The sequence below is a fragment of the Salmo trutta genome, chromosome 18 (assembly GCF_901001165.1).
Source record: "Salmo trutta chromosome 18, fSalTru1.1, whole genome shotgun sequence".
Lineage (NCBI taxonomy): Eukaryota > Metazoa > Chordata > Actinopteri > Salmoniformes > Salmonidae > Salmo > Salmo trutta.
In genome coordinates this window covers 50,030,583-50,048,727 of record NC_042974.1, presented here as the reverse complement: position 1 = coordinate 50,048,727, position 18,145 = coordinate 50,030,583, and the positions used below count along the sequence as shown (strand labels likewise).

At 42.4% G+C, this 18,145-nt stretch overlaps 1 protein-coding gene across 2 annotated transcripts in view; it reads right to left on the bottom strand.

The window, feature by feature from the left end:
• LOC115153446 (CUB and sushi domain-containing protein 1) overlaps nucleotides 1-18,145 on the bottom strand; it is a 537,637-nt gene that overhangs the window by 11,006 nt on the left and 508,486 nt on the right. For both annotated transcript variants that reach the window (XM_029698898.1, XM_029698899.1), the window contains exons 58-60: nucleotides 5,968-6,144; nucleotides 3,888-4,067; nucleotides 2,874-3,047 (exon numbers count right to left, since the gene is read on the bottom strand). In XM_029698898.1, the coding sequence (XP_029554758.1) occupies nucleotides 2,874-3,047; nucleotides 3,888-4,067; nucleotides 5,968-6,144 (531 nt within the window). The remainder of the gene's footprint in view (nucleotides 1-2,873; nucleotides 3,048-3,887; nucleotides 4,068-5,967; nucleotides 6,145-18,145) is intronic.

The following is an 18,145-nucleotide window of genomic DNA, read 5'->3' as shown; positions in this document are numbered from 1 at the left end:
GGACATGATTTGGAAGGGCGCACACCTGTCTATATAAAGTCCCACACTCTGACAGTCTTCTAGAGTTCCTCTGTGGAGATGGGAGAACCTTCCAGAAGGACAACCATCTCTGCAGCACTCCACCAATCAGGCATTTATTGTAGAGTGGCCAGATGGAAGCCACTCCTCAGTAAAAGGCACATGACAGCCCGCTTGGAGTTTGCCAAAAGGCACCAAAAGACTCTCAGACCATGAGAAAGAAGATCTCTAGTCTGATGAAACCAAGATTGAACTTTTTGTTCTTAATGCCAGTCGTCATGTCTGGAGGACATGGCAGCATAATGCTGTGGGGATGTTTTTCAGCGGCAGGGACAGAGAGACTAGTCAGGATCGAGGCAAAGATGAACGGAGAAAAGTACAGAGAGATCCTTGATGAAAACCTGCTCCAGAGCACTCAGGACCTCAGACTGTGGTGAAAGTTAACCTTCCAACAGGACAACGACCCTAAGCACACAGCCAAGACAACGCAGGAGTGGCTTCGGGACAAGTCTCTGAATGTACTTGAGTGACCCATCCAGAGCCTGGACTTGAACCCGGTCGAACATCTCTGGAGGGACCTGAAAATAGCTGTGCAGCAACGTCCCTATCCAACCTGACAGAGCTTGAGAAGATCTGCAGAGAAGAATGGGAAAAACTCCCCAAATACAGGTGTGCCAAGCTTGTTGCGTCACACCCAAGAAGACTCGAGGCTGTAATCTCTTCCAAAGGTGCTTCAACAAAGTACTGAGTAAAGGGTCTGAATAATTACGTAAATGTCATATCAGTTTTTTATTTTTAATACATTTTCGTAAAAATGTCTAAAAACCTGTTTTTGCTTTGTCATTATGGAGTATTGTGTGTAGATTGATGAGGAAAAAAAATATTTAATACATTTTAGAATAAGGCTGTATCCTAACAAAACGTGGAAAAAGTCAAGGGGTTTGAATACTTTCGAAAGGCTCTGTATTTATAACTTGTCAGAAATGTCCAGATCAACTAGCCCATGTCAGTTAAGATTTTTTTTAGCCCATAGATTTTGTTGTAAGGTTTGAGTCACTGAAATATCACATGAATCGACATTAGGAATAGAACAATGTATAGAATTGCAAGGAAATTAGCTTTAAAACGACAAAATGTTATCTGCACCCCATGACAAAATGTGTAGAATTACAGGAAATAAGTTTAAAACCTGCAAAATGTTGACTCCACCAACAAGAGGGGTGGGATGTTCCATAATGCTGGAAGGGGGCCTTGAGTGAAAAAGTTTGGGAACCCCTGATATAATGTAGGTGAGTGTCAGGGGTTCACCACCTCAAGCTGAACCTCGGCAAGACGGAGCTGCTTTTCCTCCCGGGGAAAGACAGCCCGTTCCATGATCTCGCCATCACGGTTGACAACTCCATTGTGTCCTCCTCCCAGAGTGCTAAGAACCTTGGCGTGACCCTGGACAACACCCTGTCGTTCTCCACTAACATCAAGGTGGTGACCCGATCCTGTAGGTTCATGCTCTACAACATTCGCAGAGTACGACCCTGCCTCACACAGAAAGCGGCGCAGGTCCTAATCCAGGCACTTGTCATCTCCCGTCTGGATTACTGCAACTCGCTGTTGGCTGGGCTCCCTGCCTGTGCCATTAAACCCCTACAACTCATCCAGAACGCCGCAGCCCGTCTGGTGTTCAACCTTCCCAAGTTCTCTCACGTCACCCCGCTCCTCCGCTCTCTCCACTGGCTTCCAGTTGAAGCTCGCATCCGCTACAAGACCATGGTGCTTGCCTACGGAGCCGTGAGGGGAACGGCACCTCCGTACCTTCAGGCTCTGATCAGTCCCTACACCTTAACGAGGGCACTGCGCTCATCCACCTCTGGCCTGCTGGCCCCCCTACCTCTGAGGAAGCACAGTTCCCGCTCAGCCCAGTCAAAACTGTTCGCTGCTCTGGCACCCCTATGGTGGAACAAGCTCCCTCACGACGCCAGGACAGCGGAGTCAATCACCACCTTCCAGAGACACCTGAAACCCCACCTCTTTAAGGAATACCTAGGATTGGATAAAGTAATCCTTCTAACCCCCCCCCCCCAAAAGATTTAGATGCACTATTGTAAAGTGGTTGTTCCACTGGATATCATAAGGTGAATGCACCAATTTGTAAGTCGCTCTGGATAAGAGCGTCTGCTAAATGACTTAAATGTAAATGTAAATAATGGACAATACAATGGTTTCAAGTTGCTTTTTCATAATAGGTCCTTCATGTTTGCGAAATGCCTCACTTAAATGTTTCACAAAGAGTTTAGTGGCAGAAGTCACTCAGACCTGTTTCAGACCCACAGCATGAGAAGTTTATATTACAGAGTGTGCTCTCCTGCAGACTTTAGATGAAAACTCACTCTGTGCATAGAATTTCTGAACATTCTGGCTCTACTTCTGACACTGTGTCAGGAGCTTATGATCAAAGGCCTGCAGGCTGCAGCAGCAGACTCCATCCATGCACCTTGTAATGCTCATGTTATGGGCAGACTTAGCTGCGGATACTTGAGGGATCAATTTATAAAATGTTTGCATCTGTCACAACAGTTTTCCAATCTGTCAAATCTGACATTTCACAGAGGGTTTAGTCTGGTCATGCACCCCCCAGCAGCACAACTTTAACAGGGCTATAGGAAGGATAAGTAGGCCAGGTACGGCAGATTTCATTTGAAAGGCACCGCTTTCATTAGTTTGATGTGTCTACTATAGAATTACATTTTTTACAAAAACCAGCAACAGCAAATAGCTAAGCTTTGAGCACACTGCCATTGCACCAAAGATTAGATCAAGTGCTCAGGTTCAGTATTAAAATAACTTGAATTTCAACTTACGAAGACAATGAGGGATCTCCCCTCGCCATGTGCCGTTCCCCTCACATGAGACGATTCCAGGGCTGGATAGCTGGTACCCATCGAAGCAGCTATAGGTGACACTGGAGCCCCACTGCAAGTCTGATCCCTCAACTTTCCCATTGCGAACAGCCGGAGGATGGCCACACATGATCACTGATGTGGGGGCAAAACAATATCAATATTTTGAGTGAGTAAGTACTGTAAGTACTCAATTTTCTAAACATATCTATTGATGTAATAGAAGGGAATGGATGATTTACAATGGTTCATATCCTATTTGATTATCATATCCGTTCTCCAACAGAGAGAAAGTTTTTTCACTTGCCTATTAATGGCAAGTAATGTAATTCATTGGGGAGTAGTCGTCCCTTTAATCACAATACATATCCGTTATGGGAAGTGTATCTGTTTTTGATTATATGCAGGGTATTGCATGAACTGTAATTTCTTAACACTCCCGCTGAGACGATAAAATATTACAATTCTAAAACAGGAACTTCTGGCATATTAAACAGTATTCACCCACAGGATTGCAATTGCTTTGCTAAAGTACTACTCTGGGAAATTATATGTGAAGTGCACACATTCATTCTCTGCCTGTCAATCTGCTCAGGAGGAGACTTCCCTGCTCTATGCTTGCCTGCATTGCACCACTAACTGGATACATTGTTTTCTCCACACGTTTGAAGTCTGACATCTGATAGCACAGAGCTTACACATTTCATGGATAACATCCCTTCAGTCTGTGCAAGTCAATAATTTGCTTGCTGTGCCAAAAAGGTAGAGAAACTACTCCAAAAAGGATCAAAAAACTTTTGAAATCTTTTGATCTCTGAGTGCTTGAAATTTTGGGGTGTTGTTGTGATATCTGTACTATATTTCTCTGGTTGCACCTTCTCATCTCAGCCATAAGTAAAGAAATGAAAGTAGAAATGTTTGTTTCTTTGTAAGCCAACGGCAAGTATTATTGAGTCATAACCATAGTTGAATTACCTTTACAGTTAGACTTGGTTTGGTTCCAAGACCCGTCCTTGGTGCAGAGGAGCACAGACGTACCGACAGTATCCATGACGTGGCCTGGGTTACAGTGGTACTGAACAGTCTTGTTGAAGGTAAACTCATTCCCTATGTAAATCCCATTGGCAACAGGACCTGGATCTCCACAGCTGATCACTGTTGAATTGGTCAAATAGTCATAGACAGTACTGTACAAGCATAATCAAAGGCACAGAGTGGCATGTAGGATTAGGTGCATTGTGGCCACGTCTCATTGTCTAGATTGAATGAACACAAGATGTGTGTTAGACGAGTCCACTGTAGTGCTCCTATAGTACAGTCAGTGGCGACGCATCATTCTGGGGAGGTGGGGCAGAGCCCGAGCGTACGGGTTGGTAATATTCTCTGATTGGCTCAGTGTTCTGTCACTGATGAAGACACTATATCACAGCAAAATCTACAGGTAGAGCTCGAAAACTCAAGTGCCTATCCAAGAAGGTTTGAGGTCATTGGCCAAAGATAAAACTGACATCAAATCAAGTTATATCTACCGTAGCTTTGATTGGACTAATCATGTCAATACTTTCATAATCTTAGCTAGCAAGCTAAACAAGCAGTCCTCATCATGCATCAAGTCTGCAACCTACTGGCAAATCCTTTTCAATCCTTGTCACATGAAGAGAAATTCTAGATGAAAATTTATCAGTGCTCATCGGCCATAAACATTACACAATAAGTTGGAAATTGCAAATTCAGCAATGAGTGCTAAGGCGCCACTGCAGCCCCGGGTTCGATCCCAGGCTGTGTCACAGCCGGCTGTGACCGGGAGACGCATGAGGTGGCGCACAATTTGCTCAGTGTTTCACCCGGGTTAGGGGAGGTTTTGGCCGGCCAGAATGTCCTTGTCTCATCGTGCTCTAGCAAGCTGACTTCAGTCATCAGGTCGACAGTGTTTCCTCTAACACATTGGTGCAGCTGGCTTCCGGGTTTAGCGAGCAGTGTGTCAAGAAGCAGTGCGGCTTGGCTCTCGACCTTCGCCGAGTCCGTAGGAGAGTTGCAGCGATGAGACAAGATCGTAACTACCAATTGGATATCACGAAAAAGAGGGTAACGCCAGTTTGAATACTTTGGCCATGCTGTCAATCCAGCATTTCTGACGCGTTCAAAACAACTAAAAACTTGGAACTGGGAAATCTCAGTTTTTTCCCAGTTGTCTTGAACTCACTGAAGTCTATGTCAGACTGGGAAAATACGGAAGAAAATGTTGAATGGTCATCCAACTCAGAATTCAGGGTTGGGATTTTGGCCCACAAAAAGGACCTCCGTGCCACCTTCCACAACAAGCTGAGTCCAAAAATGTATTGTATGCTGCTGCATAAATTATGTAATATGCCAGGGAGATATGTATAGTGTAGCCAAGAAAGCAATATTAAGTGAATGTTGTGTAGTAAGCTGTTAGTAACACATGTGCCTCACCCTAATAATTTGGTTCCTTTCCTCCCTCAGAACTTAGCCTACTGTTCTGACATGATGGTGCACATGTAGCCTATAGCCTGTTTTAGAGAAATGTAATAATTTAATATTGTAAGAGCTTTCATTGTCTGCTTTTATGCCACCTTTATTTATCCTCATTTCTGACTTGTTGTACAGGGAGAATACTGTAAGAACGGCCCATGTTCTGAATTCTGTCGCTGTACATTTCAAAAGTGCTGAACACATAGTTATATTGACTACGGCTGCTCAATAATGTCTTAATCAAAATTACGGATTGCCTCTTATCCGCTTGTTGTTCCCTTATGCCATGGTTTGTACATCTCAATTGTCAGTAGAAACCACATTTGTTTAAGCAAGTCAGCCATATCAGCTATGGTTTTTTTTAAACGTAGTAAATGAGGCTGAATGAACTGTTTCGCTGCCAGACAAGGCTCTGCTGATAGCCAGGTGTAGCAGTGGTAAGGTGTTGGGACTGCAGTTTGGACTCTGCTGTTGGGACAGCTTTATGTAGGCCCTAACAGTTTGTGGGCACTGTTTATCGCCATTATAGTGCAATTAATGTATTGTTTAGTGAGTACAGTACCTGTGCAGTCAGGGGCCGAGCCGGTCCAGGTGCCATTGGTGGTGCAGTGGCGAGTGGTGAGGCCTGAAGTCTTATATCCTTCCCAGCAAGCATATGCCACGGAGCTTGAAAACAGTATTCCATCACTGAAGACAATCTTCCCGTAGGCAGGCGTACCTGGATTCCCACAGGAAACCGCTGAAAAAACATCAATAGGTAAACATAAAAAAATATTGGGAAATTACTTTAAGATAAATTTAAGGTAAATAAACCCTACATGAATTGTTATCATTAACGCTTTAGAACCCAGAGCGGTCGTCGACTGCCTTTCCTTAAATTACTATAGCGGTCGCGAACGGCCTTATTTTTCTAACAATAATATCAGTGTCAATATCGCAAAATTAACTTGCAAACAACCTGTTGTTGTATTCATGTGGCTGTTGTCATCAACCAGAAACCAGAAACGGGGTATGCTGTCATTTGACTTTTGGGGTGTTGCTATAGTTCACCAAGTGCAAACAGTATCTATATAATATGTATGAAATGCTTGATAATGTATGTGATGTAAACAGAGAGCAAAAGGAGTGGCTAATAAATCTGCCTGCACATTTGACTGGCTGACTTATGTGACTAAACTCAACAAAAATAAAAAAATGTATTATGAAGCCAAGATCAATGATATAAAGAATGATGGATACAAACTTTGGAGTACTTTAAATGAAATTATGGGCAGAAACACAAATTCAACTCAACCTTTCAACGAATCAGATGGCTTATTCATCACTAAACCATTTGATGTTGCCAATTATTTTAATGATTACTTAATTGGCAACGTGGGAAAACTTAGGCAGGAAATGCCAACAACGAACAGTGAGTCATCGTATTCATGCATAAAAAAAAGAATGAAAGAAAAGCATTTTGTAAAGTTAGTGTGGGAGAGGTGGAAAAATTATTGTTATCGATCAATAATAACAAACCTCCTGGCATTGACAACTTAGATGGAAAGCTACTGAGGATGGTAGCTGACTCACTCCTATCTGTCATATATTTAATCTGAGCCTAGAGGAAAGTCTTTGTCCTCAGGTCTGGAGGGAATCCAAAGTAATTCCACTACCCAAGAGTGATAAAGCGGCCTTTACTGGTTCTAACAGCAGACCTATAAGCTTATTGCCAGCTCTTAGCAAACTGTTGGAAAAAATTGTGTTTGACCAAATACAATGCTATTTCTCTATAAACAAATTATCAAAAGACTTATAGAGAAGGGCACTCAAAAATATACTGCACTGACACAAATGGCTGATGATTGGTTGAAAGAAATTGAGGATTGTGGGAGCTGTACAGATTTTAGTGCAGCCTTTGATATTATTGACCATAACCTTTTGTTGAAAATACATATGTGTTATGGCTTTTCAACCTCTGCCATATCGTGGATTCAGCGCTATCTATCTAATATAACTCAAAGGGTTCTCTATAATGGAAGCTTCTCTAATGTCAAACATGTAAACTGTGGTGTACCACAGGGCAACTCTCTAGGCCCTCTTCTCTTTTCAATATTTTTAAACAAGGCATGCGTGTCCATGTATGCTGATGATTCAACCATATACGCATCAGCAACCACAGCTAATGACGTCACTGAAACCCTAAACAAAGAGTTGCAGTCTGTTTTGGAATGGGTGGCCAGTAATAAAATGGTCCTGAACATCTCTAAAACGAAGAGCATTGTATTTGGTACAAATCATTCCCTAAATTCTAGAATGAATCTGAATCTGGTAATCTGGTAATGAATGGTGTGGCTGTTGAACAAGTTGAGGAGACTAAATTACTTGACGTTACCTTAGATTGTAAAATGTCATGGTCAAAACATATAGATTCACTGGTTGTAAAGATGGGGAGATTAATAAATAATAAAGATAGCATTTTTGACACCAAACTCCAAAAAGCAAGTTCTGCAGGCTCTAGTTTTGTCTAATCTTGATTATTGTCCAATCGTGTGGTCCAGTGCTGCAAGGAAAGACTTAGTTAAGCTGCAGCTGGCCCAGAAAAGAGCGGCACGTCTTGCTCTTCATTGTAATCAGTGGGCTGATATAAATACTATGCCTGCCAGTCTCTCTTGGCTAAGAGTAGAGGAGAGACTGACTGCATCACTTCTTTTTATAAGAAACATTAATGTGCTGAAAATCCCAAATTGTTTGCATAGTCATCTTACACACAGCTCTGACACACACACTTAGCCCACCAGACATGCCACCAGGGGTATTTTTACAGTTTTATGTAGTTCTGTTCTTGAGCTGTTCTTGTCTATTAATGTTCTCTATTATGTCATGTTTCATGTTTTGTGTCGACCCCAGGAAGAGTAGCTGCTGCTTTTGCAACAGCTAATGGGGATCCTGATAAAATACCAAATACCAAAAAGCTTGCACTGCAGTGCATAAAATGTGATGAGTAGTTGACTCAAAGTGAGAAAAAGGCAATAGTTGAACAGTTTTGAACAAATTAATTTATTCCTAAATTAAGGAGAAGCAAAAGAGAGAGACGGGGAGAGCTAGCTACATTACCCCATAATGACGAAGCAAAAACAGTTTTTTAGATATTCTGGAAAATGTATACAAAAAAACTTCAATATCACATTTACGTAAGTATTCAGACCCTTTACTCAGTACTTTGTTGAAGCACCTTTGGCATCGATTACCATTTCTAGTCTTCTTGGGTATGACGCAACAAGCTTGGCACACCTGTATTTGGGGAGTTTCTCCCATTCTTCTCTGCAGATCTTCTCAAGCTCTGTCAGGTTGATGGGGAGCATCGCTCAGGTTGAGAGAGATGTGCGATCGGGTTGAAGCCCAGACTCTGGCTGGGCCACTCAAGGACATTCAGAGACTTGTCCCGAAGCCACTCCTGCATTGTCTGGGCTGTGTGCTTAGGATCGTTGTCCTGTTCGAAGGTGAACCTTCGGCACAGTCTAAGGTCCTGTGCGCTCTGGAACAGGTTTTCATCAAGGATCTCTCTGTACTTTGCGCTCTTCATCTTTCCCTCGATCCAGACTAGTCTCCCAGTCCCTGCCGCTGAAAAACATCCCCACAGCATGATGCTGCCACCACCATGTTTCACCGTAGGGATGGTGCCAGGTTTCTTCCAGACGGGACACTTGCTATTCAGGACAAGGAGTTCAATCTTGGTGTCATCAGACCAGAACATCTTGTTTCTCATGGTCTGAGAGTCCTTTAGGTGCCTTTTGGCAAACTCCAAGCGGGCTGTCATGTGCCTTTTACTGAGGAGTGACTTCCGTCTGGCCACTCTACCATAAAGGCTTGATTGGTGGAGTGCTGCAGAGATGGTTTTCCTTCTGGAAGGTTCTACCAACTCCACAGAGGAACCCTGACCAAGGCCCTTCTCCCCCAATTGCTCAGTTTGGCCGGGCACAAGCTCTAGAAAGGGTCTTGGTGGTTCCAAACTTCTTCCATTTAAGAATGATGGAGGCCACTGTGTTCTTGGGGACCTTCAATGCTGCAGGCATTTTTTGGTACCCTTCCCCAGATCTGTGCCCTGACACAATACTGTCTCGGAGCTCTACGGACAATTCCTTCAACCTCATGGCTTGGTTTTTGCTCTGACATGCACTGTTAACTGTGGGACCTTATATAGACAGGTGTGTGCCTTTCAAATGAATGTCCAATCAGTTTAATTTACCACAGGTGATCAATGGAAACAGGATGTACCTGAGCTCAATTTTGAGTCTCACAGCAAAGGGTCTGAATACTTATATATGTAACCGATGTGAAATGGCTAGCTAGTTAGCGGTGGTGCGCGCTAATAGCGTTTCAATCAGTGACGTCACTCGCTCTGAGACTTGAAGTAGGGTTTCCCCTTGCGTTGCAAGGGCCGCGGCTTTTGTGGCGCGATGGGTAACGATGCTTCGGTGGGTGTCAGTTGTTGATGTGTGCAAGGGTCCCTGGTTTGAGCCCGGGTTGGGGCGAAGAGAGGGACGGAACCTACATTGGTGCCGTGACCCGGATCATTGGTTGCTGCGGAAAAGGAGGAGGTCAAAAGGGGGGTGAGTGTAACCGATGTGAAATGGCTAGTTAGTTAGCGGTGGTGCGCGCTAATAGCGTTTCAATCAGTGACGTCACTCGCTCTGAGACTTGAAGTAGGGTTTCCCCTTGCGTTGCAAGGGCCGCGGCTTTTGTGGCGCGATGGGTAACGATGCTTCGGTGGGTGTCAGTTGTTGATGTGTGCAAGGGTCCCTGGTTTGAGCCCGGGTTGGGGCGAAGAGAGGGACGGAACCTACATTGGTGCCGTGACCCGGATCATTGGTTGCTGCGGAAAAGGAGGAGGTCAAAAGGGGGGTGAGTGTAACCGATGTGAAATGGCTAGTTAGTTAGCGGTGGTGCGCGCTAATAGCGTTTCAATCAGTGACGTCACTCGCTCTGAGACTTGAAGTAGGGTTTCCCCTTGCGTTGCAAGGGCCGCGGCTTTTGTGGCGCGATGGGTAACGATGCTTCGGTGGGTGTCAGTTGTTGATGTGTGCAAGGGTCCCTGGTTCGAGCCCGGGTTGGGGCGAAGAGAGGGACGGAACCTACACTGTTACGTATACATAAGGTATTTCTGTTTTAAAAAAAATCGAAAACCTGTTTTCGCTTTGTCATTATGGGGTATTGTGTGTAGATTGATTAGGGAAAATGTTATTTAATACATTTTAGAATAAGACTAACGTAACAATATGTGGAAAAAGTCAAGTGGTCTGAATACTTTCCGTATGCACTGTATATTTCTTAGTATATTTTTTCACTTTCACTTACTTAGCTAGTGTCAAATGCAGTGATGTGATGTGTATGGTTGAGAAAAGGAAATAGAGAGAAAGGAAAAGAGAGACAGTGAGAGAGGGAGAGAGATTATGTTCTTGACCACAATTGTATCCTATTTGTTGCTTGTCTGGTCTCCCTCTGTTACTCTATTTCTCTAGCTCGATGAAAGCGAGGGAAGTGATGTGGAGAGTCAGGGCTAAGCAGCAAAAGGCAGGGAGGAAGAGAAGTTAGAGATGATTAGAGGGATAGAGATGTGGAGGGTGAAGTGGAGGGAGAGAGGAGAGTGAAGAGGTGGGAGAGGAGAGTGGAGGGAGAGGAACATAGAGAGGGAGAGGAGGAGGAAAAGGGAGGGAAGGAGGGAGAGGAAGAAGCAGGGGGAGAGGAGGAGGAAGAGGTAGGGGAAGAGGGAGAGCACACATGAGAGGGGAGCCTACTTTTCCATTGTCTGCCCTAGGTCCCACCATTCACCCTTGTGGCAGGGGTTTTGGAGTTGTATTTAAAACGTGGTAGGAACTTATATCAGTGCCAGAGCTTGTAATGGATTATAACAATAAAATGGGCAGGGTTGACCACCTTGACCAACTAAGGAACTATTACAATGTTGGAGGCACAGGCATAAAATGGTGGGAGTATGTGTTTTGGGGAATGCTCAGCATTGTCATCATAAATGCGTACATTGTGTCGGGGATGCTGCAAAGGTCGCTTCTCAGAAACTGCAGGCACTGGTTCCTGAAGGCATTCAAAATGCAGCTTGTGCATTCACTTTGTGATATGGCTACAATGACAGGAAGAGGGAAGCCAAGAGTGTGGCATCAGGGTGTGTGGACTCACAATTTGAAAGCAGGTGAAGTTTGAAGGCCGCAAGAGAGGGTGTGTGGTGCGCATCCGGGGTGGACGCAGGCCAAAGAGTGGAAGATGTGTAGAAACCTTCTTTGGGTGCGCTACGTGTTTTGTGCCACATTCCAGGATGGGGCCGTGCTTCCAGAAGTTCCATGACATATTCCAGGCTAAATGCAAACACTAAAGTGGCCATGTGAAATATGAATTTGTCCTACAAATCTTTTAGGGAAATTGTGTACTTTTTAAAATTGTCTCTGAACAGTTGTTGTGTTTTCTATCACCTCTCTTTATCTGTCTCTATCTAATACTTGTTGCATTCACTGAATTGTTGTCAAAGTAGGCTACTAGTTCGACATTGTAACAGGCAAGGAGGTACTAAATCTTATTGAGAGAGGTTATCTACATTTTTAAATTGTCTCTGAATAATTGTTTGAACTTTTACATTGTTACAGAAGTAAGAATAGTTTAAAATCAAATAGCCTACTTTGTGTGGGTTTTGTAATACTTTCTGAACATTGTCCTCTGGTCACATTTTGGATAAATGTGTACATTTTTTATATGTAATTTTTATGATATATTATACTTGGTACATTTAGAGCGAGTAATTTAGTCAAATTTACTACAATTTAAATACGCTATTTTTTTTTGGTGTGTTGAGTGTTAATAATTTTTTGATTGTCAGTGTCTTTACACAATGGAAGACAAAATTAATGTTATTCCTGTTGACATATTTTACCCCCTTTTTTCTCCCTAATGTTCGATTTTGTCTCATCGCTGTCTCATGCAACTCCCCATGTGTCCTCCGAAACATGACCCACCTAACCGCGCTCCTTAACTTGTTATGGATAGGGGGCAGTATTTTCACGGCCGGATAAAAAACGTACCCGATTTAATCTGGTAATTACTCCTGCCCAGAAACTAGAATATGCATATAATTAGTAGCTTTGGATAGAAAACACTCCAAAGTTTCTAAAACTGTTTGAATGGTGTCTGTGAGTATAACAGAACTCAAATGGCAGGCCAAAACCTGAGAAGATTCTGTACAGGAAGTACCCTGTCTGACCATTTCTTGGCCTTCTTTGTCATCTCTATCCAAAACAAAGGATCTCTGCTGTAACGTGACACTTTCTAAGGCTCCCATAGGCTCTCAGAAGGCGCCTGAAAGTTGAATGATGACTCTGCAGTTACTGGCTGAAAAACAGTAGCGCATTTGGTAAGTGGTCGATCTGAGAACAATGAGACGGGCGTGCGCGTGGACGTGAAGAGTCCATTTGACTTTTTCAGTCTTTGAACGAAATATGATAGCTTGAAAAATGGGTGTGATTATTTCTGGCTGGGTACTCTGCTGGCATAATCTAATGTTTTGCTTTCGTTGTAAAGCCTTTTTGAAATCGGACAGTGTGGTTAGATAAAGGAGAGTCTTGTCTTTAAAATGGTGTAAAATAGTCACATGTTTGAAAAATTGAAGTTTTCGGATTTTCGAGGAGTTTGTATTTCGCGCCACGCCCTATCATTGGATACTGGAGTGGTGTTCCGCTAGCGGAACGTCTAGATGTAAGAGGTTAACACCCGCCGGCTTAACCCGGAAGCCAGCCGAACCAACGGGTCAGAGGAAACACCATTCAACCTGCCGGCCCGCACACGGCCTGCCACAAGGAGTCGCTAGAGAGCGATGAGCCAAGTGAAGCCCCACCGGCCAAACCCTCCCTAACCCGGACAACGCTGGGCCAATTGTGCGCTGTCCTATGGGACTCGCGGCCACGGAATGCAATGCAGTCCCTTAGACCGCTGCGCCACTCGGGACGCCTATGTGGTGTCATATTAACTTTTTAAGGTATAGGGGGCAGTATTTTCATTTTCGGATGAAAAGCATGCCCAGAGTAAACTGCCTAATACTCGGGCACATAGTCAAATATTAATAGAAAACACTCTGAAGTTTCTAAAACTGTTTGAATGATGTCTGTGAGTATAACAGAACTCATATGGCAGGCAAAAACCTGAGAAAAATCCAACCAGGAAGTGGGAAATCTGAGAATTGTAGTTCTTCTTTTGAATCCCTATCAAAACTACAGTGTCTGTGGGGTCACGTTGTACTTCCTAAGGCTTCCATTGGCTGTCAACAGCCTTTAGAAACGTGTTTCATCCTTCTCCTGTTACTGGGCAGAAAATAGGAGCTCAGTCAATGAGTGGACTGCCTGGGACCAGTGAGTTGTTTACTGCGTGGGCACATTTGGCGCACCGCTCCTTCTTTTTCCTCTGTAATGAATACGCTATTGTCCGGCTGGAATATTATCGACGTTTTATGTTAAAAAGACCCTAAGGAAGGATTGATTGTAAACAACGTTTGACATCTTTCTACGAACGGTAATGGAACTATTTGACTTTTTGTGTCTGGATTTACACTCGCGCGTTATGCCTTTGGATAGTGATCTGAACGCATGAACAAAATGGAGGTATTTGGACATAAATATGGAGTATTTCGAACAAAAATAAAATTTGTTGTGGAAGTAGGAGTCCTGGGAGTGCATTCTGACGAAGATCAGCAAAGGTAAGAGAATATTTATAATACTAATTCTGAGTTTAGTTGACCCCAGAACTTGGCGGGTATCTGTATAGCTTGCTTTGATGGCTGAGCTATGTACTCAGAATATTGAAAAATGTGCTTTCTCCGTAAAGCTATTGTAAAATCTGACACAGCGGTTGCATTAAGGAGAAGTAGATCTATAATTCTTTCAATAACTGTTGTAAATTTAATCAACGTTTATGATGAGTATTTTTGTAAATTGATGTGCTCATTCACCGGGGGTTTTGGTGGGAATACATTTTGTGAACATCACGCGCCTTATGTAAAATGGGGTTTTTGGATATAAATATGAACTTTATTGAGCAAAACATACATGTATTGTGTAACATGAAGTCCTATGAGTGCCATCTGATGCTTGGAAAATGGCTGTGGTTTTTCTTGTGAAGTTTATGTCCTAACATAATCTAATTGTATGCTTTCGCCGTAAAGCCTTTTTGAAATCGGACAATGTGGTTAGATTAACGAGATGTTTATCTCTAAAATGGTGTAAAATAGTTGATTGTTTGAGAAAATAAAATTATGAGAATTTTGCTGTTTTGTATTTCGCGCCATGCTATTTCACTGGCTGTTGATAGTGTGTACCGCGGGTGGGACGCTAGCGTCCCACCTAGCCCATAGAAGTTAAAGAAGAGGTTGTGCTCTTTATAACTAAGTTAACCTCTGTAGGTTAGGGGGGCAGTATTTTCACATCCGGATAAAAAACGTACCCGATTTAATCTGGTTATTACTCCTGCCTAGAAACTAGAATATGCATATAATTGTTTGATTTGGATAGAAAACACCCTAAAGTTTCTAAAACTGTTTGAATGGTGTCTGTGAGTATAACAGAACTCATATGGCAGGCCAAAACCTGAGAAGATTCTGTACAGGAAGTGCCCTCTCTGACCATTTCTTGGCCTTCCATAGCCTCTTTATTGAAAACTGAGGATCTCTGCTGTAACGTGACATTTTCTAAGGCTCCCATAGGCTCTCAGACGGCACCAGAACGTTGAATGATGACTCTGCAGTCCCTGGCTGAAAAACAGTAGCGCATTTGGATAGTGGTCAATCTGAGAACAATGAAACGGGCGCTGCGCTTACACGTGAAGAGTCCATTTTCTTCTATCAGTCTTTGAACGAAAACGACGTCTCTCGGGCGGAATATTATCGCTATTTTACGAGAAAAATCGCATAAAATTGATTTTAAACTGCGTTTGACATGCTTCGAAGTACGGTAATGGAATATTTTGAATTTTTTTGTCACGACATGCGTCCGCGCGTCACCGTTCGGATAGTGTCTTGAATGAAGTAGAAGTCCTGGGAGTCATTCTGACGAAGAACAGCAAAGGTAATCCAATTTTTCTTATAGTAATTCTGAGTTTAGTGAACGCCAAACTTGGTGGGTGTCAAATTAGCTAGCCCGTGATGGCGAGCTATCTACTCAGAATATTGCAAAATGTGCTTTTGCCAAAAAGCTATTTTAAAATCTGACACCGCGATTGCATAAAGGAGTTCTGTATCTATAATTCTTAAAATAATTGTTATGTTTTTTGTGAACGTTTATCGTGAGTAATTTAGTAAATTCACCGGAAGTTTTCGGTATGTTTGCTAGTTCTGAACATCACATGCTAATGTAAAAAGCTGGTTTTTGATATAAATATGAACTTGATTGAACAAAACATGCATGTATTGTATAACATAATGTCCTAGGAGTGTCATCTGATGAAGATCATCAAAGGTTAGTGCTGCATTTAGCTGTGGTTTGGGTTTTTGTGACATTATATGCTAGCTTGAAAAATGGGTGTGTGATTATTTCTGGCTGGGTACTCTCCTGACATAATCTAATGTTTTGCTTTCGTTGTAAAGGCTTTTTGAAATCGGACAATGTGGTTAGATTAACGAGAGTCTTGTCTTTAAAATGGTGTAAAATAGTCATATGTTTGAGAAATTGAAGTAATAGCATTTTTAAGGTTTTTGAATATCGCGCCACTCGATTCCACTGGCTGTTGACTAGGTGGGACGATTTCGTCCCACATACTCGAGAGAGGTTAACTTGTAATTGTCATTTTTGGTTTTGAGCTATATCTTTGTTTTTGAGCTATGTCTGTTTGAAATGTTTTAGAAAATGTTCTTTATCTTTAAAATTCTCAGTAATCTACAGCAGCATTCTAGAATTATATTGGGGTCTAAAGGGTTAAAGTCACTTGCAACCATGAAAGTACCCCTCTTGGCTATGGTTGTGGATAAAAGGAAATTAATCTACTCCCATAATAAGTCCAATCGTTCTTCAGTACAATATATTCTACAGGTGCTGACCAACCCGATCAACTTAATTGTAATCTAACAGAAACAAGACATTAATATCAAATACTTATTGATTTGATCCAATTAGTTAAAGCTTTTTAATGAAATGTATCAGCCTTTGTCAATGACTTGTAGTGGCATTTTAGAAGTTAGGCAATAAATTAAATGGGCTCCTCACTCTCAAAGGCTGCATTTACACAGGCAGCCCAATTCTGATATTTTTTCCACTAATTGGTCTTTTGACCAATCACATCAGATCTTTTCACATCAAATATTTTTAAAAGCTGATCTAATTGGTCAAAAGATCAATTACTGAAAAGAAAATCAGAATTGGGCTGCCTGTGTACACACATTGATAGATATCGTCTTTAAAAACCAATTACATTAATTGGGAACAACAAGTCCATCCCATAAATAATGAGGCATTGGGGACATATGACAACAAATAACCACACGACTCACATGAATAGAGCTTTCAGAGCTTTCACTCACACAGCCTGCGTAAATACTCTCAATAGCGCTTAAGCAGTTTCATCTTTGTTTACAGAAGGGGAGAACCAGCAGCATGGGAATCTTCAGAGGGCATTAATCATAGAGGGATCAGTCAAAGCATGACATACGTTGTGAGGAAATATGCTCTCCACTTTCCCCCATGTAAAAGTGAATGGCAAATGTACACAAATGCTGATCTCAAAATGCAATGAATGCTTTTGATTACAGCAGGAATATCCGGGGCTTATGCTACAGTGCAAGCTTTGAGTATTTATGACTCAATTAGGGTTGATTGAGCGAATACTCATTAGCTCAAGTCATAGAAAAGCCAATAGCTGAGCATTTAAGAGCAGTGAACTCTGGTAATCATTCATCTTTCTAAGAATGTTTAGCATTATCTCTGTGTAGACATAATATCACTTCAAGGCTGCAACAGGATACTCAGCAGGTTAAAGGAAGCAAATAGCCATGTACAGCTTCCCATAAGAATGTAACCACTTTATATAGAGAATAAGTGGATCAATAAGGAGTTAATGAAGTCCCTAAGGGAGACTGCTGTGGCCATATGTATTTACCAACCGTTAGGGAATAGGTTAGGTAGTTTAAATAGCACACTACAGCTCACTACCCCTTCCACACTCCATTCCTCCAGGGGGCAGCAGCAACCTTGTCCAGGTGCTGAGCCTTGTTGATAAGCACATCAGGTGCTGCCAATTAGGTGGTCGTCAAAGTAATTATTTCCCAAGTGACAGCAGTGTTGTGGTCCCCCTGTGCATGAGAATTTGCATTTAGTACCTGGGCACAGCATTATTGTGTCACAGAAATAGTGTGCCGCCATCCACTTTGCATCACCCAAGCAGTGATCCGTCTCAACTCCCTTATAGCAACCGTTAAACCCTAGTCAATTATGAATGACCTCTAAATAATGCAGCGTTATTGATCTCCTGTAAGCAATCTGCGGGCTTATCTCACTTTGTACTTTGTACTGTTGCCGTGAAGACTGAATAACTATGATTAATAATACATTTATAAATATAGAAATGCACAAAAACTGACCTAATGATGAAAATAAAAACAATGAATGAAGGAATGAAGGACGGAAAGAAAGTTGGAAGGAGACGGAGTAATCCACCAGGGCTTCTTTAAAAGATATAGTGTTCTCTGACAGATGTATCAGAGAGGAATTCCTTCAGCTTGG